The following is a 26,128-nucleotide window of genomic DNA, read 5'->3' as shown; positions in this document are numbered from 1 at the left end:
GTATCACACCCCATATTTACTTGAAGCTGAACAGCCCTAGGATACTGCCATAATCCCAAATATGATTCATGGCAGCCAGCACTAGTAGCACTTCTAGTGGCACTTTTACTGAAACTAATGGCTTAGAATTTATTTGAGGATTTAGGAATTAAAACCTATGACCTATACAGCTGGGAGGGGCTCTAGTAGTTACTTAACATTCATAACGTATGTGTTCATATTGAAAAATTCAAATATGAACATTTTATACCGATGCACTGAAATAAATACAAAAGCAAACCACGTTGTGGCAGTCTGAAACAATATCTGAATGAAAAAATTCAGACTTTGCTTTAATGAAATAATTGATACGATTAATTTTTAATGAGGTCTCAAATATTTCCAATGAAGCAAAATCCTTGTTGGAAAAAGATTCACCCAGAATGTAATTCATTATAATGAACATATTACTATCATTAAAGAACTAAATATTTTAAGAGCTGCACAGGAGATGAACGTGTAACTACTTCCACTAAATTAATAATAGATTTTCTTTCTGAACCACTTCCATCATTTTTAATCCCCTACTTAAAGATGCAAGAAAGGCACAGTAGAGTTTTACAAATATGGAGATGTATTTACTAGAAAAGCAGGCTATTTACACACTTCAGGTTCACATTTTGAAGCCTGTCATGGCTATAGACAACTGTAATGATAGGGAAGTTTTACTGTCTTTGAGAAGGCTGAGGAGCAATGAAGTGGGTTTTTCTTGGACTACGATGCCATGATACATAACGCCAGATTCAAAACCTAAAGTTACTGCGAAGAATCAGAGGTGAAATTTCTTTTCTATACGGACATGGATACAGTTTTTGCAGATATCTTATGCATCTCAATTCAGCATCCTATCCTAATGTTACAATGAAAAATTAGTAGATTTTTTTTTTCCCAAGGGGATTTTTTGCATTATAACCTATTATAACAATCACGGGCCGGTATTAATGCTGGCATTTTCATAGAATCATAGAATGGCCTGGGTTGAAAAGGACCACAATGATCATTGAGTTTCAACCCCCTGCTATGTGCAGGGTCGCCAACCAGCAGACCAGGCTGCCCAGAGCCACATCCAGCCTGGCCTTGAATGCCTCCAGGGATGGGGCATCCACAGCCTCCTTGGGCAGCCTGTTCCAGTGTGTCACGATAAAACAGCTGTAGGACAGTTAAGTTTGAGAATAATTCTTGGACTGCAGAAGGGAAAAAAAACAATAAAAACCAACTAACTTCACAACCTGACAGCAATTTCTCACCGAGCAAAGGCAAAGAGTAGGCTGTGGGAGAAATGCTGCATAGAAATGTTGTTTGTTTGGAACCAGTCATCAACCACCTTATTCCCACAGCTAATCACTGGCAAAGCAGGGCTCACAGTTTATACATTTTGAAAATGGTGTAGAATATCTGCCAAGAATTAAGTTCTGCATCCTAGGCTTCTTTTCTTAGTGATCGTCTTGCATTCACATAAAATAAAAAAGTTATGTTAACTTTAAACTCACTGTGCTTACCAGCATTCATAGAAGGCAGCGTTTTTAAAAGAAGGATATTATGAATTTATTTGCCATAATTTGGCACAAGTGGTTTTGAACTGAGTCGAGTGTTTGAAGGCACCAGATCCAGAAGAAGAAAGGATAACTAAAATCTCCTTTGGAAGTCTGGAGATGGGAGCTGCTTCCCTCCGCTGGTTATGGAAGCCAAGTCCAAGCCTCTCTTCTACAATCTGCCTTGTCCTGGGCAGGTATTTCTAACCAAGCAAAGTCCTACTGCAGTGTTTGGCATAATTGGATTGTAAATGGCAATGAAAATAGAGGTGCAACCCCAAAAATGGGGTTTGAGAGAGAATGCTGAAAGGGTTTTAGAAGGTAAAAGAGGGAGTTCTGTCGGACAAAAGATTGTGCAAGAAATTGTAGATGGATTAAGAATTCAAGTATGTACAAAAGTAGTAGCTAAAAACTTGTGATCAGGAAAGTGCGTCCAGAATTATCCCTATAGTGAATATTCCTCAGCTGCAAAATGAACATGAAACATCAAATGCGAGACCAAGATTCTCTCTAAGAAAAAAATAAAGTAATTGCTTTCACACAGTGAATACAGACTTGTAAACCAAACCAAACCAAAAACCCACCCACCAATCAACGGGAAAATAGTGATTTGCTTGGGTTGGTGTCATATGAAGGCTAAATGTTGAAAGAGGAATCTGAACTCTGAATATTTATTGTTATCTTTGCAACGTATGGCAGTGTGATGACTTGAAAGTTATGATCGCTGCATATGTCAACTTGAGATGTGTTTCACAGAGAAACAGAAGTCATGCTTCATGTCTGTTGTGTGCGGCTGTCAAACAAGCAGAATGAAATCATTAAAAGAAATAAGTAAAAAATGCATTTTTAAGGCAGCAGGAAAAAAATTGTAAGTTTGGGGGATGATCTGCCTGGAATCAAATTTTTCCTACTTCAAGACTGTGTAAACTTGTTGCTCAGGTCTTGTATTTACAGTCATTTTTAGGTATTTATGTTTATTTATGAAAAATCACATATCATAGAGGCAGTAACAGAACCCATTTGGCATTAATTGAAAGACGTAATTATCAACCTATGAAATTCTACAAGAAAGATGAAATCCGGTAGGTTTCACATCACTTAGGTCTTATTTGCTTCGTGAAATTTCTCTCTGAGTTGTTCACCCACTAGCAACGTCCTGAAGTTCTTTATAACTACAAGTACTCCCAGCTGGAACTGCTAATTTGATGTCATACTGAAAGTACAGCATAATTATGAGCAGACAGACCACCAGGGGAGTTCTGCATTATCCTCGTTTCACTTAAGAGGGCAAAATTGTCCAAGGAATGAATAGAAAATGCCCACTATTAATTTTCTTTTTTTTTAAGACAGAACTAAAGACTAAAAAAAATAAAGGAGCAGCTGTCAGAACTTGACAACTGCTGAAACATACTGTTCTTTTTAAATTCAAGACATCTGTAAGTGCATGTTATGATATTTGTTGCCAAGAAAGTGATGACTTTATTATTAAAAATATCACTTATAATGCAAATGAGAAGAACTGTGTGCTGAGGTGAAATCTAGGGGATGGAGCTTGTCTCTACACTGATTACCATAAAATACTGCAATGACAGTTTCAGAGCTTATCATCAATATGTTACGATATTAAACAGTTGAAAACAGTCAAATGGAAGATAAACTGAGAATAAGACAGAAAGTAACATTCTGACATTCCTAAGAGTCATCCAGCCAGCTTTTCTTCCTAGAACCTTAACCTTAAATCTTCGTATCTCTTTTACACTACCAAACTAAAATAGAAAAATACTTTTTTCCCCTGGTTTCTTATTTTATGGTCCAATAACTCTTTTCTGCATAATTGATTGGTTCTTATTTATTAACTAAGTAACAGAGTATTTTGATAGGAAATGTGTCAAGGGCACCACCATTTTATCCAAGTTTGTCATTTCAGAGTAATTCATTTAAAATTTGCAACCTTCATTAGAAAGTGACTGAAAGATCCACTTTACTGTTTTCTGGATTCCACAGCTGTACAGGAAGCCAACATACGATGCTCGACATTCTGGAAACCATTTGATTACTTGAATACTGGCGTTTGAAATTAAACATGAATTACTTAAAAGCCCATTAAAACCTACAGCATGGCCAGACATTTTTAACCTTATACTTTAGCACCAGAAGATTCTTGCCTTTTATTACTTTTCTGTTTTTCGTATGTGAATAGCAGTGGGTATCTCTACAATAAGTAATTAATTAATGTTGCTGTTAATTGGGATTCTGTTATTAATAGTGTCACTGCAGGGTGGTATTAATAAATTGATGATTTAATTTGCCCCTGGCTAAACGTTAGCTGGTAAGTTACACCACCAGACAGCTATCTGAGATTTTTTTCTTTTGTTCAGTTCTTCAGAACTAATTTTTCAAACTCATTAGATTTCAACACAAATCTCAAGGTCCCCAGTCCAGTGACACACATACAGAAATACATCTCATGATAGCAGGCATGTAGCACCGCTTTTATTGCTTCAAAAAAACAAACCCTTCCCTGTCTGTTCACACACAAACACATTTAAGCTTAAAAACATGTTGAGTAGTTTATGTAAGGAAATCAATTCCTATTGCAGGACAGATTCAGATCACAATGATCTGAACCCAGAGTTCCAAATACCTACAGTGAAGATGCTTGTGTAATCTTCTGACCCTTTCCAGGCCAAAAGACAGATTTCAAAATGTATACAGAAAGCACGTCACAAGCAAAATAGTACTTTTCCCTTGCCAGACTCTTAAAGAGTTGTACAATGTTGTTCCCACTATGAAGCTAGCAGTCCACCCAATTCATTCTCCTGCTTAGAAATGTTTATTTTGAGTGGTAGCCTATCACCTCTTTGCTGAGTTATGAGTATTAAGAGTCTGTTCTAACAGCCAGAGACTGTCTGCATACAGCTCAACAGGCTTCATGTAGTTCCCTCTCCGAGAAATCAAATGCATTTGAAAAGAATATGATGTGTGAAACTCAGAAGATCGAAAGGAGAATCTGGGGGAGCAGTTTTTATATAGCTTTCATATAAATATGCAAAATGACAGGAGGGGCTCCAGACATACAGAAGTTGATGGGAATTCTGTCATTAGTCTTGCTGAAGTTAAAATTTCATGTTTTATACATGGAGAGTAATTTTTCTATATAGTTATACAGCTTTGTTGAAGATCAGCTGTAATCAATTTCAATAGCAATTTTGCCATGGACTTGCATGAGAACAGAATCTACTGATTCTTACAGGTTCTCACTAGTTATATGGTCATTACATATATAGTTATATAGTTATATCTATAGTTCTATCATCCGTGTATCATGATTCATCTATTTATGATTTAGAGACGTATTCCTAAAACTCCTCAAAAACATAAGCACCAAATATCTGCCTAGTATCATCTCTTTTAGAGCTAAATGTGTAATATTAATAAAATTTACATTATTATTCCAAGCGTTAATATTGTAATCTGAATTAGTCACATCCAAGTACTTTGCCCTCCTCATTTCTATCAGATAATTTCAGCACTACTAGCAGAGTCTTCTAATGAGACTGGGTATCACTTGTAAGAAACCTCAAGGGTTAGTATCTTTGTTCTAAAAACACTAGGGTTGTACTACTAAACAAGACCAAAAACAGACCACAAGAAAAGAATGAGGACCATTCAAGAAATGATCTTAATGGCCCAAAACGGAAAAAGAGAGCTAATGCAGATTACTGCAATGGCAATTGACATTTGTGACGTCTTAGCTGCATGCTGCTGGAAGAATTTTAAGTATTCAGCCAATGCTTAAGAGGAAGTGGAAAAACTTAGCACACAGTTTGTCTTGCAGCTAGGAATGCATCACTGACAGCTTCTGTACGCCCCTTACTCCTTGCTGCAGTTGTGCGATTCACAGAAGAGTTAAAGAGGCTGATGGTATGGTATGACTAATGCTTAGGATAAAAACAAGTGACTGGAATTTTGGGACAAAATGAAATGAAGTCTTTTAAAGCAAATTGCTGAATGATCTTATGCAACAGCATAATTCAGAAGAATTATGGAAAACTTAGGAAAACTAGCGTCACAAGTTCCTAGGCCACTCAAAAATTTGGAAATCTAAGAAGTCTTACAGAATGGAGACTATATCCCACTTTCAATTATCTGCAGAGTCTTCAGACAAACCTCAAGTGCCACTGTATTTCACTGGAACCTCAAAGAACATTTTGAGAATGTTCCATTTTCCAAATGAACTCAAGTTGCAGATGGAGAAAAACAAAGCGACCAAGTTCCTTCTAGAGCAAAGTTCCAGCTATAGAATTTGAAGGAGACTACTCACTCCTCACTCTCATTACACCTATGTATGTCCATGCCTGTCAGCTGTTGGCTTGTTTGAACAACCTTTATATAACCACTGGTTATCACAATTCAAGGTTTGATTCATTTTTACATTTGCAATAGGAGTAGTGCCCCGTCACATAGTTCCATAAATCTGTGTCTGTAAATCTTTATACTAAAGAGCAAGAAAAAGAAGATGAAGAAGCAGGAAGAGAATGAAGTTCCTGATGTTTTCCTACCACAGGGCAGGCCCTGAAGAAACTAAGAAGAGAAGAGAAAAAAGGAAAAAGGAGGAGGCAGACGAATGGCTCACTTACCTCTGGAATTTCAACACCATTGCAAACCAACAGTCAAAGGTCTGCAGTAAATAGAGGAAAGATAAAGGATGGAATAAGGTAGAACTCAAGAGGGAGAATATGACAGAAAAGAAAGAAAAGGGGCAGAACAGCACTGATTATGCTTGTCCTGACACTAGCTAGCAGTTTAGATAACTGAAAAGTAAACAGAAATGCACCATACCTTTTCTTTGTCACTGGCTTCTCGAGCCACAGTAGAGCCCTGAAACAGAAAAAATGGATCTAAAAATGTGCATATGTCAGAAACTAATTTGAAAACTTTACGATAACAGGTCAAAAAGTGGATGAACTGCATCCTTCTGAAATTGAGAATGTGATACAGGAGGTAGAACGTCTTAAACTTCTGCCATCACTTGAAGAAGATGTATCACGTGAGAAGAAGGATGGATTAAATCCTCAAATGCTCCGTATCTATGACTGATGGGGGTTTCCTCCTCATGTCTCACCCTAATTCTGAGACAACCTTGGAAGTTCAGTTGGCTTGACAGACTTCTGACCTTTCTGTGCCAATTTAGATGTATAGTTGTGGGATAGCCTATTCTATATAACCCAGGCATTCTTAACACACATTTAAAAAGGATGTCACACAATATTAGTAAACAACACACAACAAGAACAGTCTACCTCACAGCAACATGAAGTCAAAAGAAGAGATGAGATCAACAGTGGATTCAAAAGATTTACAGTGTTTGCCAATGGCATAATGGGTATTTTAAGATACTTTTTTTAATGACTGGAACTAGTATGTAATGTGGTGCTTTCTGAATAAGCTGGAGGTGACCAAAAAATGGCTGCATATATTTCTTTACAAATCTCTTGTAGCAGGACCAAACCTTTTAAGTACCCAGAGTTTATCAGGTAACAGCACTGCAATAAATAGTACCCATAATTATGCCTCCATTACAATAACGTGGTAAGCATTGGTTATTGAAAGACTGGGACATCAACTCTCTCTTGTTGGAAGGGTAAGGAAGTGCTTGAGTGGGTTTACACTAGTTTAAAGAATGTGAGGATTCACAGCCACACATTTTTATATTGTGTTTTGTTCACTGCAGAGAAAACTTAGAACAGAAAGAAAAGATAAACGGACAGCAGACCTTCAGTGTTATGTATAGTCCAGCAAGCAGAGATTTCATTTCATTATATCTTTAGCTGATAAAGAACTCCAACAAAAGTCTATGATATTTTAGTTTACTGATTTACTTATAGTGTATTCTGTGCTCTACCTACCTCCAGAACTATTGGTTCTGGACAACGATCAGCAGAAAACCAAATGACGAAAAAAAGATTTGCAATAGTAAAAATTTTGGAGGTTGCGAAATTTAACACTGAAGTAATCCTAAGAAAAAGTCTCAGTGGACAGGAAAACAGCTTTGAAATCCTATGCTGATCTGTAGTGGAGACTTTTGTCTAAGCTGGTGTCAGAAATACCTACAAAAAAGGAGTCTGAACCTGTAACCGCGGATGCTCTATCAATGAAATTGAGAAAAAGCTATTTATAATCTTTGCAGTGTCATTATACCTATGCTGGGGGGAGGTAATTTTCAAGAGTAATATGACATTGATGCTGAATTTAAATTGCAAGGGAAGTTTATCTTTAAGGTAATTTTGCCTAGCTGGACAAACTGAACAGTGTACAGAAGCATTCACAGAGGTGAACAGCAGCAAGTGCAGTGCTGCTTAGACCAATGGTAAGAATGCATTATATGCTATTTGATTTTTGCTGTTGTGCTTTTGTCCCATTTTTTAATGCAAATGGTCATTATGATGCTCTAAAATACATGTAGTTCTCTCAAATTTTTGGAAGTTACTCATCACCATTCAGGTATGAGATCGGTCACTCATTCTTAGTGGCACTTTTGAAGAAAATCCTCCAAAAAAAGGCAGCTTATGATTGAATAGTTGCTTTCTGCCCCTCCACTAGTCACATCATGCATCAACTGGGTTATTTCAAATGAAAAACAGCTTAAATCTGAGAGGGTAAATTCAAATAAGGGCAAAAACAGAATTAAAAACATCTTTCTTCAGAATCTCTGCCAACTACTGAAAACCATTAAGTCAACAGTCAGGAAGTCAGTTCTCACAAATCAGGTTCAGTCAACTATATAACCAGTTTCTAGGTAAATACCTAGGAATGGTTGCTGCAGTATGTAGCATTACAACCCTCGTAATATAGAGCTGAATAAATATCGTAAAAAAAGTATGCAGATGCACGTAGTGGTTCAACACAGAAGTTAAATGCATTAGAAAGAAGTAGGTTTCTAAGGGAGACTTTATGGAGGAATTAAAAACAATCCCTTATGTAGAAAGACTATGAATGTGTTTCAGGCCTTTACTCCAAGTGCTGTATGTTAAATATCAGCAAAATTACATTTTATAACAAAACTAAAGCACACCTTATGATAAAAACAAAAGGAATTCTGTATTTTAAGAGCAATTCTCTTTTTCTCAGAACTACTTTTAAAATGCAGAAGGAAATATGAAGCTTCTGTGGAAGTGATGTACTTTGTAGTAGCATTTTGTTGGTTTAAATAATAAATCATGTAGTCATTTTATATAAGTCCTCTGCACAGTCAGCTGCGGCCTTCCATAACGTTGAGAAAAGCCTACAGTAAGCAGAATTCTTATTTTACTGAAGTGTTTCACCCTTAGCCATTAGTTATATATAACAAATATTTTGGGTAAAACCACTCCATTTAAAACATGCACAATACAGATAAATTTGTAGTCTCTATAAAATCATTCTCCAGCTTTTCTAAGCTTAGATGCAGAAGTACCCCAGCTAATCGTGATTATTATGTAACACAGGTTTCCATCCATTAACATTCTGAGCACTCTTCAATCAACAGCAGAATCGAGCATTTGCATTAAAGATTTTCAGCTACTTTGTCAGTTATTTCATCTGCAGTTATTTCTCACCTTTAGATCGTATTTTCTATAAACAGATAAACGATGGCTGAACACATTCCTTGTAACAATCATATATATTTCAACTCCATCGACAGTGAGCCGGTACATGCCCAGAAACTGGGGAAGAAGGGTGTTCCCATGACACTCCACAATAAACTGCAGAAGCAAAAGAAAAAACAGGAATGAGGATGGATATAAACGGAACAACCAGAAACAACACATCTGTTTATCAAACACGTATTGGGGTGGAGCCAAACGTTTGAAAAATCACGCCAAAACAAAGCCCTGCCTTTAGGTCAGTGTTTAAAAAATACAACTGTAAACTGCTTAACTTGTAACTTCTACAGACGATGTCGCTGGAAGAGCTGGCTGTGTGTGGCAGATCAGTCCCCTTTGGTGGTCCAAAAGTGCACCTCATGCGTATTTGGTACTGGCGTCAAAAAAGCAGAAACAGTTTTTCAAACGTCACACGACTGTATTTTATGCTCTGTTATCCCTTATTTAATCTGTTCCTCCATTCTCAGTGTGAGGACCATTTATGATGCTGTCACCAGCAACAGGTATTATTTACTACCACCGTCTCCCAGTACTTTGCTGCTCAGAGCTGAGCAGTGACCTACAGGACCTTTTTTTAACTTAAGAATGATTTCACTTCCTTAAGGATGCCATGTTGCATTACAAACATGCTATCAAGCTTGGGAAGTTTCACCATATGCACCTGAAGCCTGACTTTATTTATTTTTTTTTAATTTAAATAATCTGCCTTTCAGATAACAGTTCAAAGTACTATCGAGGGACCACCAGAGGAACCAGAAATCTAAGCACAGGCTACACTGAAGATGAGAAGTATTGAATGAGTATTTATTCCCACAATGAAAATGCCCATATTGTATTAATACTAAAACCAACCTGAACATATTCACTGCAGTTTTGCGGAATCAAGGAAAAGTTCAGCCACAGTGATGTAGAAAAGCCATCAACAGCTTTCCTTTGTCTGCTCTTAACAAGTACCAAACAGACAAACTCGGAGAAAATGTAAAAATTCAAGCCGTTCATGGGGAACAGCTTTTAAATTCTTCTGAATACTGAACCCTGTGTTTCTTTTGTGCCAAAGTGACCTGTTACTAGAACACGTCACACCAAAATACAGGAGACTTTCGAACAAGGTCAAAGAATAAGCCATTAGAACTGTTTGACAAAGGTAATTGGTGTTCGATGACAAATAATACAACCAAAGCTCTTAGAACTCTTGAAGGTTCTGCAATTTCTGGCTCTGTTAGCTTCAAGGAATTTCTTTCAATAATTCTGCATTGGAACCTGCACAGACCAATACAGACTTTCCTTTCTTAAATGGCAAAATCAAAAACAGTTTTTAGGAAAGATTTAAGCACCCTGAAAACAACCCACTGTGGCAAGAACCAAAGCGAACGGCCAACAAAGCTTGAACCTACTGGCTGTGAATAGAATAAAATTTAGACTAACAACTTGGGCATACCAGCTCTTCAGGCTTTAACAGTTCAGGTTATGACAACATTTTCTGCCTGCCCTACAGCTTGATTGGAGGTTACGACCCATACACAAGCCATGGATGCTGCAGTCTACCATTATAAGCTCAAACCCCCCAATGCAAAGCAGCCTGATGACCACAAAGGCAATTTCAGTACTCTTCAGCATGAAGATTATCATCTTGCATCTGAGAAACACTACTGTTTTTAACAGATACTGCAGTAGAGTTGTTGAATTGAAGGCCTTCTGGCCACAGGACTGTGTACTGGATACACAGCTCATTTTGACCACCAGTAATTTTTTCTAAAGATCTGATCATAAAGAGAAATTACAACACTAAATGTGAAGGTTACAGAAAACATATTTAAAACAGTAATCCCTGTTACTCAGGCTGCACTGCTTACACGGTTATAAATATCGAGCATTTGGCATGTATCCTAAAGGCTGATGTCTTTCTAATGCTTTAGAAGGTGGTAAGGGTTGTTCTCCTAACAGCATTCATTAAATGATTCCCTCTGTACAATGGTTAATTTCTGCAATGATGTTAAAACAAATCTACCTTCCAAGAAGAGTTTAATGTCACAGAATTTCAGGCCACTCAATTATTTAAAAAATCCCATCCATTTCTCATCTTACAGCTCTTGCCTATGGAATCTGAATTCCCGTGCAGTACAAGGGAAACTGTTACTCAACAGTACTGAATGAGTAGTAGAATGAGAGTATGCTCTTAGAATGAGAGTAGCTTAAGTCCTGTTTGTAAATTGTCATTAGCCACCTGCCAACACTGTTGTTTCATTTTAATATTTTGCTAACAAGTCTTCTGAAAAGTCCATGTGACTATAATGGACCACCGGACATGGAAAACTCTGCTAGTATTTGCACCTCGTCTGGCAAAAAAGGACTTGGCTATATTATTGCAGACTGCTAAAAGACCTTCCCACAGCGGATCACATACTGCAGCCATTTACTCCCACTCACTGACAACTGTGTAGACTCTGTGCCACTGCAACTTAAAGAAAAGCCCCTAAAATGATTCTAGTGTTTTTCATGACAGCATTTCCTATCCCGGTGGAGTGGCAAAAGAAAGAGGGAGGAATGCTGTTGGCTTTCAGAATCAGAACCTTTCAGAAGGTTGGTCTAGAACTTCCTACCTTTCAAACTATCAATCCTCCATATCCGCACCACAGAGGAGGCAAAGTGTGTCATCTGTTTGGGTGGGAGCCCAGCAGCACTTGCACTGGTGACTGTGGTTGGCAGATTTTCAATTTACCCATCTCGATATAAATGAAGTAGCAATTTAGTCACCTCAAGGTGCTTTTTAGGAATGATTTCCTGAAGTTTCCCACTCACAGCTGGAATAAAAGTGAGCCTAGAACATAAGCCATGCTCAACATGCTCAACAGGACTGCTAAATTTCAGTGGAAGAAAAGACTTCCAGTCCTTTATGTTAATTCTTTCTAAAAAGAGCATTAAAATAATTCTATCAGGCAGCCTTGCTAAACAGATCTGTAACACTTAGCCAATACATTTACAAGTGCTTATATGCAGTAACAAAATCCATTTTTAAAGAGTGCTAAAATAAACACCCTATCATTTTTTCTTATTAATTCAGACAATTTTCATTTTTCTGCACAGCATGAGGACAATATTACCATTAACAAAATAAAGCATCGTCAGCATGTTGACACATTCTATCAGCTGTGCAGCACTGTTTTCAAATATGTAATTTTCTGAGCTCTCCTGAATCCCATGCTTAAAGCTGAAAATAAGAAACTCTTTATGACCTTACATTCTCATTATTCTTTGTATAAATACAGCCTCAAAATTCCTTAATAAGAACAGAACTTACGCTATCTCATTTTACATGAAAAATATGACTCTTAGCTTCCTCTTCTTGGTAATGTTAGTAAGCCATCAGGATGACTAAAAGATAACAAAGTGCATACAGCAGTGTTGGTAAATACTCTCTGCCATTTCAGTTTTGAAAAAATACAGGGTAAAATTCCCCCATTTTTGCATTTTTCTTTTCTCGTAGAAGATAATCTGTGGAATGAGTTTGACATTAATGAAGACTAGTTCCGCCAAGTGCAACGTCATCTGAACATGATCACTGAATGTGATTATCTAGGCTGTTTATCTGCTACCAGGAACATTATTCTTAATAACACTATGATAAGATGAGTCACTGGGCTTGCTGTGTCTTCTGGAAGTGCCCCGAACATCATCAGTGGCAGAATTTTAAATATACTAAACATGTAAGAAACAGCTGCTGGTGAAATCCAGGCCTCAATAGAGTCCCTGTAGCCAAATTCACTCTGCCATTTTGTGTAGCTAAGTATCTACCTAATGAAACTTCTTATCATTCAATGACGTTTTTCAACACGTTTTCCAATAACAATTCCAGTCCATGGTGGTCTGTCCCACCTGCACAGGTTGAATTCCATCTAATGCTCATATTAACCAATGTTTTATCTTGATTCACACAAGGAGCCAGCAGAAGGGCTTTCCCCAGCTCTGCTTCTTAGCAAATCTCCCCTAAGTCTTCTCTCTTACCACACAGGGACACCTAGAGAGTCAGGGTCACAGTTACATGCAACGTATCCTTTCTTGAGCGTTTCCATTTAAATAACAGAGTATGATGCTGCCTTGCTCTGCCTTTTCACCTCTCCTTCCCCTTCTTTTTGTGGTACACACAGAGTAACTCGGGAAGAAACAGGGAGGAAAATGAAAACCCTAGCCACAGATAACCCAAACAATGACATGGATGGAGGATGACAAAACCTTAAAGCTCTGTTTTAGGATGGCATTGGCTTAATATTAGCTTACTTCAGTGCAAATTCCTGGACACTCAGTCCCTACCTGCTTTTCTGGGACAGATTTCAGCCTATGTGGCTGTCATCATATTTAGGACAAAACTGCATGTAGCTTGCAGTAATGATTTTCCATCTATTTACAATTATCACATTTTCTCCTACCTCCCACTGAATAACCCTGTGCTGTTCTTCAGCTTCTGAACCATGCTCTCTTGGTACTGTTTCCACATCTTACACTTTATTGTCTGTGATTTTTCCTTTTGCTTTTCTTCCTGTTTCTTTCACATTTCTTTCATCTGCAAAAGCTAAGGTCATATTTGTGCTGCTTTTGTTTTCTCCTTCATGATTCTTTTTCTCCTTTTTAGCTTGCTTCATCCTTTCTTCTCATCCAGTTCAGATCACTCCCCTATTTCCTGCCTGCGGAAAATGGGCAGTTTCTCCCCTTTACCAGCATGCTGCATCTGCTATTCACCACTTCTGTCAGTTGCCATAGAGACAGGCAGGCAGTGCAACGGGTATCAGTTCTGCATTTATTACCTGTGTAAGGAAGAGGATGTGCAGTTGGCAGCCCCCTATAGAAACCTGCAGTATACCTACACTTGTGATTAGATTTATACTTGAAAGCTTGTATACTTACAGTTCCCTCTTGTTCACTTGCCTTGGGATGTCTTCCCAATCTCTTTTTCCTTACAAAAGCATTTAAATCACCTGCATGTCAGCACCAAGGAAAAAAATACCCCTTTTGAAGCCCATTTTAATGAAGAAAGGTGTGCAAAAGGTGCTGGGTTTTTTTGTTTTGTTTTGTGTTTTAACAAGAAACTCAAGTTACCTTCATTTTATGTTTAAAAATATCCACCCTGCCTTTCATCTATTCTCAGAGGGCACAGGACTGCACTGCTGCATCGATTTACACCACTGTAATCTTTGAAGCCAGTTTAGCTCTCTGAGAAGGACAACATATCTCGTTCAGTTCAGAAACTACAACATCATCTCACACAATTTTGTTCAACTGGCACCGATTTCTGTCCTTGGAAATATTTGTAGTTTATTAAATATTTACGTTAGCATATTCTGAGCTTTATGCAAATTACTCCACAGAATTTTTGCATGGGGCAATGCATCCAAAGGAAACATGTAAACACAGCTTGAATGGATACTGAAATTAAAATATTTAAGGAAGACACAGGCTATACCTGCTCCTTACAAACAGAGTGAAATCCTGGCAATGCACTGATCTGAGAAGACTTCACTAAGCTCCCCTTTAACAATGTCAAGGGTCTTAACTCCAGTTTTCTGATCCATGCTTTTGGGGTCTCAGTACAGATTTTAATGAAAACAACAGTCCGTCTGAAGGCATTTCAAGTGAGTATTCCTTTTTGCTCCCAAGCACTATGTAAGTGTTTAACATTAATATGCTTGATTAACTCACAATTTTAAGTAGTTGTACTACTTCTGAAAGTAGGTAAGAGCAATACAACAGCGATTTTTCCAGTATTTCAGTGTTGTCCTTTTGAACACATTATAATGCTTCTAGCATATTTGATAAGTAAATAATGTTCAGCCGAAAGGTTCCTGAAGAACAGCTGCAGGAGTCCTGCTAATAATTGCTAATATATCACTATTATAAGCAGCTCAAACCAAATGTGACTAAAAGCAGTATTTCATACTACATACCAAAAATACCGTAGTAGTAGAAACTGCCTAGCATAGAAACTTACAGCAGAACTCCATGTGTCACACATGCCTGAATTTACCACAGCACTTAGAAATGTAGGTGGTTCTTGTCTAAGCTAATTAGTTTTTAAATGTAGATAGAAAGCTGGACCTGGACTTTATAGTCTTTATAAATGACAATAGGTTTTGCAACTGTAAGTGTGGAGGAAGGCTTTATTCCCCCATTTGTTTAGGCCAGAAGTGGTATGCTCAGTTGTTTATTTTTCCCCTGGATTTTTTTTTCAGATTTGCAAGAAGAAAATAACAAGCTCTGGTATTCTTACTGGGGTACTGCAAGCATCAGACCCATCTGATGAGTTGACAGAAAGCGTCAGTATTGAGACTTAAGTGTTCACCATCTGTCTGAGTCTGTAGGCCTGAATGCCACTAACCAAAAACCAAGCATCATGTTGGATGGGATAAACAGAGTCTAACTCACAGTTTTGGATAGTAACTACAATTTACAGCTGTCAGAACAGCTACTTACAATTCAACAGTTTGAAGCTGGATTTGCTATATATACTTGTACGCTGTTTCTATAGTAACTTCTCCTGGTATTCCTTCAAACTTGATTCAGTTTCAGTTATTTATACATCTCCAGTCTGTAGCCATAGGCTTGGAGTTTGATAATTTCATTTTCACTCTTGATCATTTAAAAAAGAAAATTATAAAGTAGTAACAGTACAATAAGCAAGGAGGCATGTGACTTGACTAATTCTGGAACATCCCACCCAACATTGCCTGGAAAACAGAAAGCTAATAACTCAGCCAAACTGACTTATTTTATTTTCACTCTTAAGTTACCAGCCATCTTCTTCCTGAAAATAGCCCAGTTTCCCTAAGCTATGCAGTCATGACCATTATACGAGGGTTGCTCTGAAAGTAATGCCTCCTATTTTATGATGTTGACCCACAACATCACAGGCGGATGCTGGTTGTACTGCCAGTAGAGGTGGAACCTTCCCACCAATATCCCATTACATTTTGTTGCCGTGTGACAGATGGCAGCAGAGGGGCAGTCTGACTGAATGGTGTCTGACATGGAAGGCCATATGAAGCAAAGGTGTGGAATTGAATTCCTCCATGCAGAAAAAATTACACCCATTGATATTAAACAACACCTGCTGAAAGCTTATGGAGACCAAACAGTGGATGTGAGAACAGTGAGGTGGTGCTTTCAGCAGTGGTGACAGTGGGTCACCTCCACTGGTGCAGATTTTCATGAGCGTGGCAAGCAGGCTCTTGCTCACTGCTGGTGGAAACACATAGCTAATGGTGGTGACTACACTGAAAATGGCATTTTGTAGTTGAGAATTTGCTTTATCAAATAGTATTATTGTAGTTTCTGTAGAAATAAATATGAGACATTACTTTCAAAGCAACCTGCGTACTTTTGGTTAATTAAAAACAAGGCATTCTACACTGGATATTTTTAGACTTACAAGTGTTAACATGCTGTACACAATTCCTGCTCCTTTTGGAAGTACCTAAGTATACAGACTGTGTAACTATAACCTCAGTTCCTCAGCTCCAAAGAACAGAGTATTACAACTTCAGACAGACGAAGAGAGAAAGGACAGAAAAAAGGTTTGTGGACTATACGTATCCAATTCCTGATTAAAAAAACAAAAACAAAAAACCCAAACCTTTATTCCTATTTTCTAGTGGCAGTCTACGCGTCTTATCTTTTGGTGACTCACAAAAAATCACTGTTACTTGGAGTTGGATTTCAGAAACGTTCATGGGAATACTGTCCTGCCACATTTCTCTGCTGAGCCCAGTAGCTCCCAGACACCTGGTCTTCTTTGCTTAAAGACAGCTACCCCTCTTGTATGTATTGCTGAGAAACTCAGGCAGACTGGGAAAATATTTGATAAGGCTTGTTTGGTCCTAAGCAAGGAGGAGGAGAGAGATACTTTCAAGGTCTAGAAGGATTCCATCAGCTTGGAGCTGTTAGCATGAGTAAGAACACTGTTGAGTAAATATTATTGTTCAAATGAAATTCATTCAGAGATTCAGCCTGTGGAATAAACGTGAGATGAGGGAAAAAAAAAAAGCCTGGGAAAGATAAAAGAGATGATCTGTCTTAAATAGTACAAATTTCGTTCATCATCATGTCAGAAATAACTGGAAAATAATTACTGCCTTCCTGCACAGATGAAAGAGGGTGCAAGACTCCAAGTGTTTAAAAGTCACTCTTCAGAATGGATAGAGGACCCAGTGTTAGGTCCTTTAGGGATACCACATCTCTGTCAAGCGAGACACGGAAATGGCAGAAGCATTCTTTAAAAATTCACATGAATTCACATACCACCTATGTGGTCTTCATGTGCCTGACAAAGATTATTCCTCCCAGGAGGATCCCTGCACTACATAACTGGGTCTGAACGTGTCTGGATGCTCCTGTCCTTGGAAAGCTGAGCCTTCCAAACCTGGGTTTGCCCTAAGAGCAGTCTGACACAGGACACTGTATAAAAGCATGCCACTGAAGTCCCAAACTAGTCAGATGCACTCGCATTTGGGATGTGGAGCTAATTTAACTGGTCACAAATTTTCCCATGTGAAGAATGCTGCTGGCACTGAAACTGAGGGAAAACTAATGAGCAGACTCTTCCCTAAAAATGTGATACTTTTGTATGTGATTGCAAATAGCCTCATCAGCTGCAGCAACAACTACAATTCAGGAAGATAGCAGGCAGTAAGCTACATATGTAAATCAGAACGTATGCATCTGTATTACTCAGAGAATATGCCAAAATAAAACTAAAAACATGAGAAGCTGTTTTGACAAAGATTTCCACAGGAGTATCCAGTGCAGTATCTGAAAAGTCTTGCCATCTGATGGAGCCATGGAGGTACATCCATACCTGTAAGTTGGACTGTGTTCTGGAAAAAGTTGTAACTGGAACAGAAGAACACACATCCAAATTACTAAACCCTTCTCTACGTCAGGATGTCCATGTTCCAGCTGCAAAGTAGGAATAGTAACTGCATAAGTGAATGCCTAAGTTAATTGCCCAGAATTATTTGGGAGGCTGCTAGTAGGCTCAAAGCAAAACCACAGCATGGAACATTAAACTGTTAAGATCAAGTAAGTACCAGTGGATGACACCTGGCATTGAATGGTTTCTAGTACACGTGTAGCCTAAGGGCAACCTGTATGATGCCTTGGTAAACAGAATTATTTAAAGACCTGCTCACCAGGACAGTGGATTTTCTAGACTTTGTCTAGCATAGTAAGATATGCTTTCCTTGTCTGAAAAATATCTAGAGAAATGAGAGGACCAACTGCTGTACCTAATATACCAAGCATTCAACTACTAGCAGTAAAACACAGGACACGTTATCAGCCACGCCACCACAGTTCATAGGATTTAGCTTAGATTTTCTTTAATTAATTAGAACAATTTTATTCTTTTAACAGCATGTTACTGAAGACACCAAAATTAATTTATTTCATTAGAAGTCCAATTATTAAACTGCTTCTGTACTTGAGTTCTTGGCATTTGTAAAGTGCTCTCAAGTTCAGAGGCAAAGGGGAATACCAGTCTCATCTTTATGAATCTTTTGGAGGCACTACTGAAAGATATCAGACTCAAATCTATTTGAGTTACTAACATAATAATGTGTAAGATGTTTCTAACACTACCTAAGCACATGCTTCCATTCTTACACAGATACCAGCACGAAGGCAAATAAGATGACTGCCACAGATACCTTGCAAATCATTGTTACTAGTAGGCTACCTACTATGGACTCTGATGTTTTGGAAGCACGAACAATAAAAGATTACAGTAATGGTTAAGTTCATTCATGTTAGCACTGTCTTCATGGACACTCTTGAAATGAGATGACTGTTTTGGAAAGCAGTATGACTTGTCAGCTGGATTAACAGTCACAAAGAAATCTGGATCATTAATTTCTAATGCCAAATAAGAAACGGACCAGAGCATTAATTTTCCTGCACGGCTTCACAGATGAAAAATGTTTTAGATCAAAGCTAAAGCGTTGACTTTGAAAATTCTAATACCCCCAAATTACAATTAGATAATAGTTTAAATTTTCTCATTAGCAAAACTGTAATTAAAAGATGGTCTTATGAAGATTTCTGATAGTGACAATATTTTGCTGTTAAAATAAGAACATCTCACATTTCATTTAAACAGACGTACAACTTGCAGAGAGGAAGGAGCTCACATCCATCTCACTGAAGGCTTCACAACCACTTGGAGCTTGAATAGAACTCACAGATCTCAAATATACAGCAGGAGAGAGAAAGGGAGCTGGAAGAAGTGCTGTGAGGATGGCTGGCAATATGTCCAATTCCCAACACCCCAAAATCATACCTCTGTCTCTCCTTACTTTTAAAAGTTCCACAAGTAACAGTATAAGAAATACAATCAGGCCTGGGTACTTTATATTCATATGGTGCTGCTTTCAAAATGTGCAAGGGGTGCTCCGAAAGTAACGCCTCCTATTTTATCATGTTGGCCCTCAATGTCAGAGGCAGACGTTGGTGGTATGGCTGTAGTCCCAGCAGTATTCCATTACATTTTATTGCTGTGCAACAGATGGCAGCACAGAGGCAGTCTCATTAAATGGTATCTGATGTAGAAGTGTGAAGCTTATCTGTGAGAATCAGTGGTTTATGACCTAGGAATTGCGTACAGAGCCAAATATTGGCTTTACTGCATTGGAAACAACAATGGCAATGCTGGAATACTGCAAAGTTTGCGCCAGGTGGGTCCACCAAATGCTAACACAGGAACAGAAAGAACATCATATGCAAGTTTGTCAGGACCTGTTGAATCAATACAGGGCTGAAGGTGGCAGTTTCCTGAATCACATCTCCATGAGTTGGGAGCATGTGAAGAAGAAAAAGTTGAAGACACAGCCTTCAGCAGATAAAGTGATGTGCACTTTCTTTTGGGATAAAAAAGGGGTAATCCTTCTGGATTTCCTGGAACCCAAACAAGCCATCAACTCTGAGAGACACATCAGGCCATTGACTAAGCTGAACATTCAGTCAGGCCAGAGAAAAAGACAACTTTTCTCTTGCAACACAATAATGCAAGGCTCCACAGCAGTTCAAAGACCGTGGAGCACACTGCCAATCTTGGCTGCACTGTCCTACCATGCTGTACAGTCTCAATTTGGGGACTTCTGAATTCCAACCATTAGGGCCGATGAAAGATGGACTGTGTGGGCAACAATTTCCTAGTAACTATGCCATCATAACAACTGTGAAACAGTGGGCCATCTCCACTGGTGCAGATTCTTAAGAGCACAGCATGCAGGCTCTTGTTCATCGCTTGCAAAAATGCATAGCTAATGGTGGTGACTGTGTTGAAAAACAGTGCTTTGTAGCTGAGAATTTGCTCTATCAAACAGTGTTATCGTGCTCTTCGTAACTGTTGTAGTTTCCATGGAAACAAATAAGAGGCATTACTTTTGGAGCAACCTGCATAGTTTGTGATTTCTACTGAAGGGCATGTAATATCAGAACATTATGAAACATCACAAGGCAAATCAACAGAAACAATAAAAAACCAACACCTGAACATTCTGAAGTCATTACCTGCAATTCCAACCCACAGAGGTGAGCAGGAAGATGGAAAGAAGGAAAAAAACCCACTCCCCTTCGGGCATCAAATTTTAGATCATTTCTAAAAGCTTCCCGCTTATGCAGCTTTAGAGCTTATTCAAACGGATCTGGAGCTAAGAAAGTTAGCACTGATTTTTATTAAGGTTTCTTGTATTTTCCAAGTTCTGCTTCCCTCTGTACCATCCATACAAATCACACACTGACACAGCATGACAACTGTTAAGGTTGATTTCAGGGATTGCCCCTGCTCCCTTTTGACTTAAAAGCGATTTATGTAAGTGCACACTGACAAGATCTTTTTTTTAATACCTGGAATTTTAGATCAATTATACCAAATCTTTAAATTTACATCAATGAAACACTTATTAGTTAAAATCTGTAATTAGTGAAGCACATTCCATGATTAGACCAAGAAGAAAGAGGTCGTCTGCAGCATTCATACACTCATACACAGAGATCCCCAAATGAGCCCAGAATAAAGTAGTTACAAGCCTGGAACTGAAAGAGTGAGCATTCTGGTAAGAAGTAACATATTACCTGATGGTATTTCTTCAGTATGTTGTGCATTTCTGCTACATCTTCACTTGTTATCGTTTTGATGATATATCTTTTGTCATAAGACGTATGAAACCGGGCACCACTGCGTGCTTGGGAATCATTGGCAAGAGGTGCACTTCTTGTCAATGAGTTCTGTGAATTGATTAAAAAAAAATAGGCGTTGTAAGACAAATATATTTTTCTAACATTTTCTATCTAAAACAAATATAAAACATTTGCATTTATTTTAAAGTATCTTTCAATATTCACCGAGTGGAACTCTGCCAAGCGTGTAATCACTTTAAATATTTTGAGAACCAAAGAGTGTTTGGGTGAATGCATTAACCATCAGTGATTTAAAAGTCAGTGAAGATTTACTGTGGTTTGTTACATATATGTTATCAAGCTTTGGTGGAGAAAATACAGTCATTAAAATCCAAAAGAACCACTGTTCTACACCCTAATAACCAGGGATTCATCCCTAATAGAAGTATCATTTTACAATGCAGTAGGAGTTGTTCTTAAGCCAGAGGGACTAGCTGAATAACATAACTAAGAGTTAGATTTCCAAGCTGTGGTACCAGAGCTATTCCAATGATTTCATATCTAGTGTTAAGCAAGTGATATTATTGTACAGTTCCTTCTTTGGCAAAACAGATGCATCTGCCTTCCTACAAGCTCAGGAGGGGAAGAACAGTTAATAACTGTATAATGGTCAGATGAACAAAACTGCTAGAGATTAGTGACCATTTCTAGACTGGGGCTTGAGACTACTTGTGCTTCTACATTAGCAAGGGAATCTTTTTTGCCCCAGAAACTTAAGCAGTGTTCAGCTCAGAATACTGCTTACCTTATTTGAAGGCACGCTTATGCTTTCACTTCAGCAACGAAGGGATCTGGGATCACAAGCTCTAGGAATTCCAGCGGGAGCTGCACACACTCATTTGAGGCAAGTGTTCAACCCCAGTGCCAAGAAGTCAGTACAGTTGTCAATTATTATTAAGTAATAACTGCAACCTGGAGATGAGGGCAACTATAGCCTCCATTTAAGAAGGCGCTTGAGCACATACGTGCACCTTCGTATTTCTCATTGCATAAAGGAATCCCACTGACCTCAACAAGCATTCTGAATGTTTAAATCCTGACCCAAACGTGGGATGCTTTCTTAAATCAATTTAGTATGAGGTAAGAATGTTTCCGCACAAGCTTACTTCGTTCAACTGAAGTACTCAGGAGCAGCAGGAATAACAGTAAATTACCTAAAAGCACGCAGCCCTATAAGGTCTGATTACAATGGAAAGCTTTGTCATGACATGTAGGAGAAATAAATCTTTGCAGATTTCTCCCTGTACACTTCTAGACTCACTCAATGAATTACTGTCATTACCGATGTCTGTGACAAAATGTGATTCTCTGCTATTCTCTCTGTTCACTAAAGAAACAAAGGATGCGGTGGATGCCTCCCTAATGCTTATAAATGAATACTTTTCCTAGACTGATCAGAACAGAGTTTCTGGGACAACCACCAAAGACTCAGTTCCTGATCTGCACTGGCTTTTGTCAGCCAACTTTAACAGATGCAAGTACTGCATACACTGAACTGCTACGGGAATTTAAGTTTTCCATACCTGTTTCCAGATGTTCCCTATTCTAATTCATTTCCCACCACTCCATCACTGAAGTATTTTTTATGTACTGACAGTGTCTACCCAAGAGAACACATACCATAAATGGACTGAATTTTCTTAATACTACACTTCATATCAGAACTCCATTAATTTTAAAATTGAATCATATATTGAGTTAGTCTTCAAAATCCTCCTCCACTGAAACCTTCTATGTTCTACAGTCAGAACTGGACTTTATTTCCTGGGCCTATATGTAATGGTTCTAAATGACAAACTGATCACAGAAAGTTTTCAGATGCAATGCAGATTCAGTTACTATCACCACAAACTCCAGAAAATATGACGAAACATCATAATTATTCATAGTTTTGAGAAAAGCTGAAGCATGGGTAATCATCAGTGTATCCAGTGAACTGAACTACTGCTAAATTATTAGGCTATAATTCAGTTAGCAATAATAAAGGCTACTGGGTAATTATTTGTTATTGTTCCCAGCAGAAAAAGGTGCATTATTCTGAGGTTAACTGTTCCAATAAAGCTAAACTGTTCGTCAGTAACCACACATTTCTGAACGTATTGCTCCCAGAGATCCCTAGCCTTTAAACTGTAAGCCATGTGGTATAAATCTTGAAAGCAATTAACCTGAGGGGAACCTTAAGTTGTTGTGCTATAAAAAATTGCTCAAAAGTACACTTGTCAGTCTGCCAAGGAACCTCAGATGGAGGAAGGAAAGAGGGAAGATAATACGGAGGACCTGGACTAGCATTATTGTCCAAAATGTCAAAGGCTCCTGAGGCACATTTTAACACTTCACCAAAAGACCTGTCAGATTTGAGTGAAATTCCTATCTGTGAGTGCTCACTTAGAATGAAAAACCTGAGTGGTTTTGATACAAGCAGAGGCAGCCGGCTTCCCAAAGTGTCTCTGAAGCTCAGTATGGATGGCAGCGTCACGACCGAGATGCAGCACACAGGAAATGCTGCTCTGGACTTCCGGTATGCTGAAGCTCTGTCAACAATTCTGTGCCCAATAAGGCATTTTTACTTCAGACATCATCAGTGCTATTCTTACAATCCTTCTCTCGTTTAGAAAGTGTCTCTTTGGTCTTGACAAGCACTACTTGCACTCATCCAAGTGTTAGGTCTTAAAATAAAGATGTTCCTGCTTTTCAGGTACAGTATTCCTGCAAACATAACCTCCATTCATCCCATTCTTAACCAGGAATTTCTAGGATATATATATTAATAGAGAAACCCCTTAAAACCGACATATTTATTTTGATTCTTCTTTTTTTATAATACTTCCTGTTGGAATGTGGTACTCGATGCATTTAAAAGCACACACAACATAAGCAGTAAGAAATTTTGCCTTAAAAGAAATGACAGCTGAAAGAATAAGGGAATGAATTAACTAGTATTCCTTATCATGCTTCTTTCATTACAATCCAGCCAGCCAGAAAAAAAAAAAACAGAAGCTAGTCCAATTTAAACATAAATTAATAAATTTAGCCATATTTTAAATCAACTGGATGAAACCTCATTAAGTCACTTAGTTTTAACTGATCCTTGTCTTTTCCTGCAATGGTTGTTTTTTTAATGGAAATGAATTCCGCCTGATTGCCAACTATAGTGACAAGTTAATTTGCAAATACAGCTATCATGTCGAATATGTTGCTAACAAGAAAATATAATATATCTGTAGATAATTATTTAGTACACAATCTACAGCTTCTCAATGCTTTAATAGGTCAGAAATGGTGATGCATTTATTTTTGAGTAGATGGCTATTTTCTTTCTAGTTATCTATATCAAGTTTAATTAAGAATGCATGTAACTATCATTTTACTGTGTACATAATTAATTTGTTAGAACAAACCAAACAACATTGTACCAAGCAGCACAATTCTATACATGCACAGGTAACTCAGATGCCTTCCCTACAACACTCCAACTCTATTAATGAATTAAAGATCAGATGTTTAAACATTAAACATGTTTAAGATAAGAAAACCCATTTAATTAAAATCTTTGACACTTTGTTTTTACTAACTCTCCATTCCTGTAGTAACTCTCAATACAATGCTCTCTTCAGATACAGAATATAGCTCATCTGAACACTGGAAGAAGGTGGGACACGAACAATGTTTAAGATTAATGATTGATAATGATTAATAATTGCTGTGCATTCCTTTGATGCATGCATAAATTTAATTAACAAGTACATGTTATAAAGCTGAAAAATTAAAACCAATGCCATTATGTGGGGCTGAATAATAGTAATTGTATTATTACTTTCTTGTGCTGATAATATATGGCTCAGTTTTGTCTGTGGACAACTTTATTAGTCATGTTTCACACCGACTTCTGTGAATAGAGGAAAGTTCAAATCCCTTCAAAAGCAAAGCTTCCATGTATCATGCAAAACATCCTACCTTTCAGCTATTCTAATTTTACTCCTTTATAATGAGAAATCAGTCTTCAATAAAATACACAGTATAGTAGCATGATCATCACAACAAAGAATCTTTAAAAAGATGACAGCAATTTGGTCTGCACTTGATAAATTATTAGTAAGTAAATTAATGAGCAAAAGATAAAACCAGAAGACGTCAAGGGATTCAAAGTGGAAATGATATGGCTACTTAAAAATACTTTTAAAACACTATCATCCTCCCATTTTATGTAGGTGAATCTAACTTACCTGACTGACTCAACACTGTTCTATGTTCTATGTATATCAAAACATTTTGAACCCGATTCAACCCTGCCAAATACTAACAAATGAATAGCACATCTATTAGAAGCGGAAGAGTACTTTGCTGGAAATTGCATCTCTTGTAAGTTAGCAAACAAGCTGGCCAACAACGTCCCATGTAAGCCTCTCTGATGCACAGCCACTGGTTAAACCCACAACTGGTAAGAAATCTCAGACAGAAATATCAGTAGCACCACACGTGACCTCTGGTACACACTGTCTACCATAAAGTGTGGACAAATTGTGGAATTTTCTCTTTTGGAATTATATATTAGTCCTGTAAGATATACCTAGAGAAGGACAAGAGTTAGACTTATTTTGGGTTTGTCTAAGCTCAGTTTTTAAGAGAATCACCTTTATCTTAATGCAGACAATAACAAGAAAGTCATGTTGTAGTGGTGATTAGACTGAA

At 37.9% G+C, this 26,128-nt stretch overlaps 1 protein-coding gene across 6 annotated transcripts in view; it reads right to left on the bottom strand.

Annotated features, from left to right (window-relative positions):
- The window catches only part of PIP4K2A (phosphatidylinositol-5-phosphate 4-kinase type 2 alpha), a 131,770-nt gene that overhangs the window by 11,036 nt on the left and 94,606 nt on the right, over nt 1–26,128 (bottom strand). For 4 of the 6 annotated variants that reach the window (XM_040680801.1, XM_025147181.2, NM_001030971.2 and 1 more), the window contains exons 4-6: nt 21,335–21,487; nt 9,170–9,316; nt 6,414–6,452 (exon numbers count right to left, since the gene is read on the bottom strand). In XM_040680801.1, coding sequence (XP_040536735.1) covers nt 6,414–6,452; nt 9,170–9,316; nt 21,335–21,487 — 339 coding nt within the window. The remainder of the gene's footprint in view (nt 1–6,413; nt 6,453–9,169; nt 9,317–21,334; nt 21,488–26,128) is intronic. The other 2 variants (XM_046921910.1, XM_046921909.1) reach the window with 1 other exon arrangement.

Source organism: Gallus gallus, chromosome 2 (genome assembly GCF_016699485.2).
Source record: "Gallus gallus isolate bGalGal1 chromosome 2, bGalGal1.mat.broiler.GRCg7b, whole genome shotgun sequence".
NCBI lineage: Eukaryota > Metazoa > Chordata > Aves > Galliformes > Phasianidae > Gallus > Gallus gallus.
The sequence above is the reverse complement of the archived record's forward strand: the minus strand, read 5'-3'. Positions and strand labels throughout refer to the sequence as shown.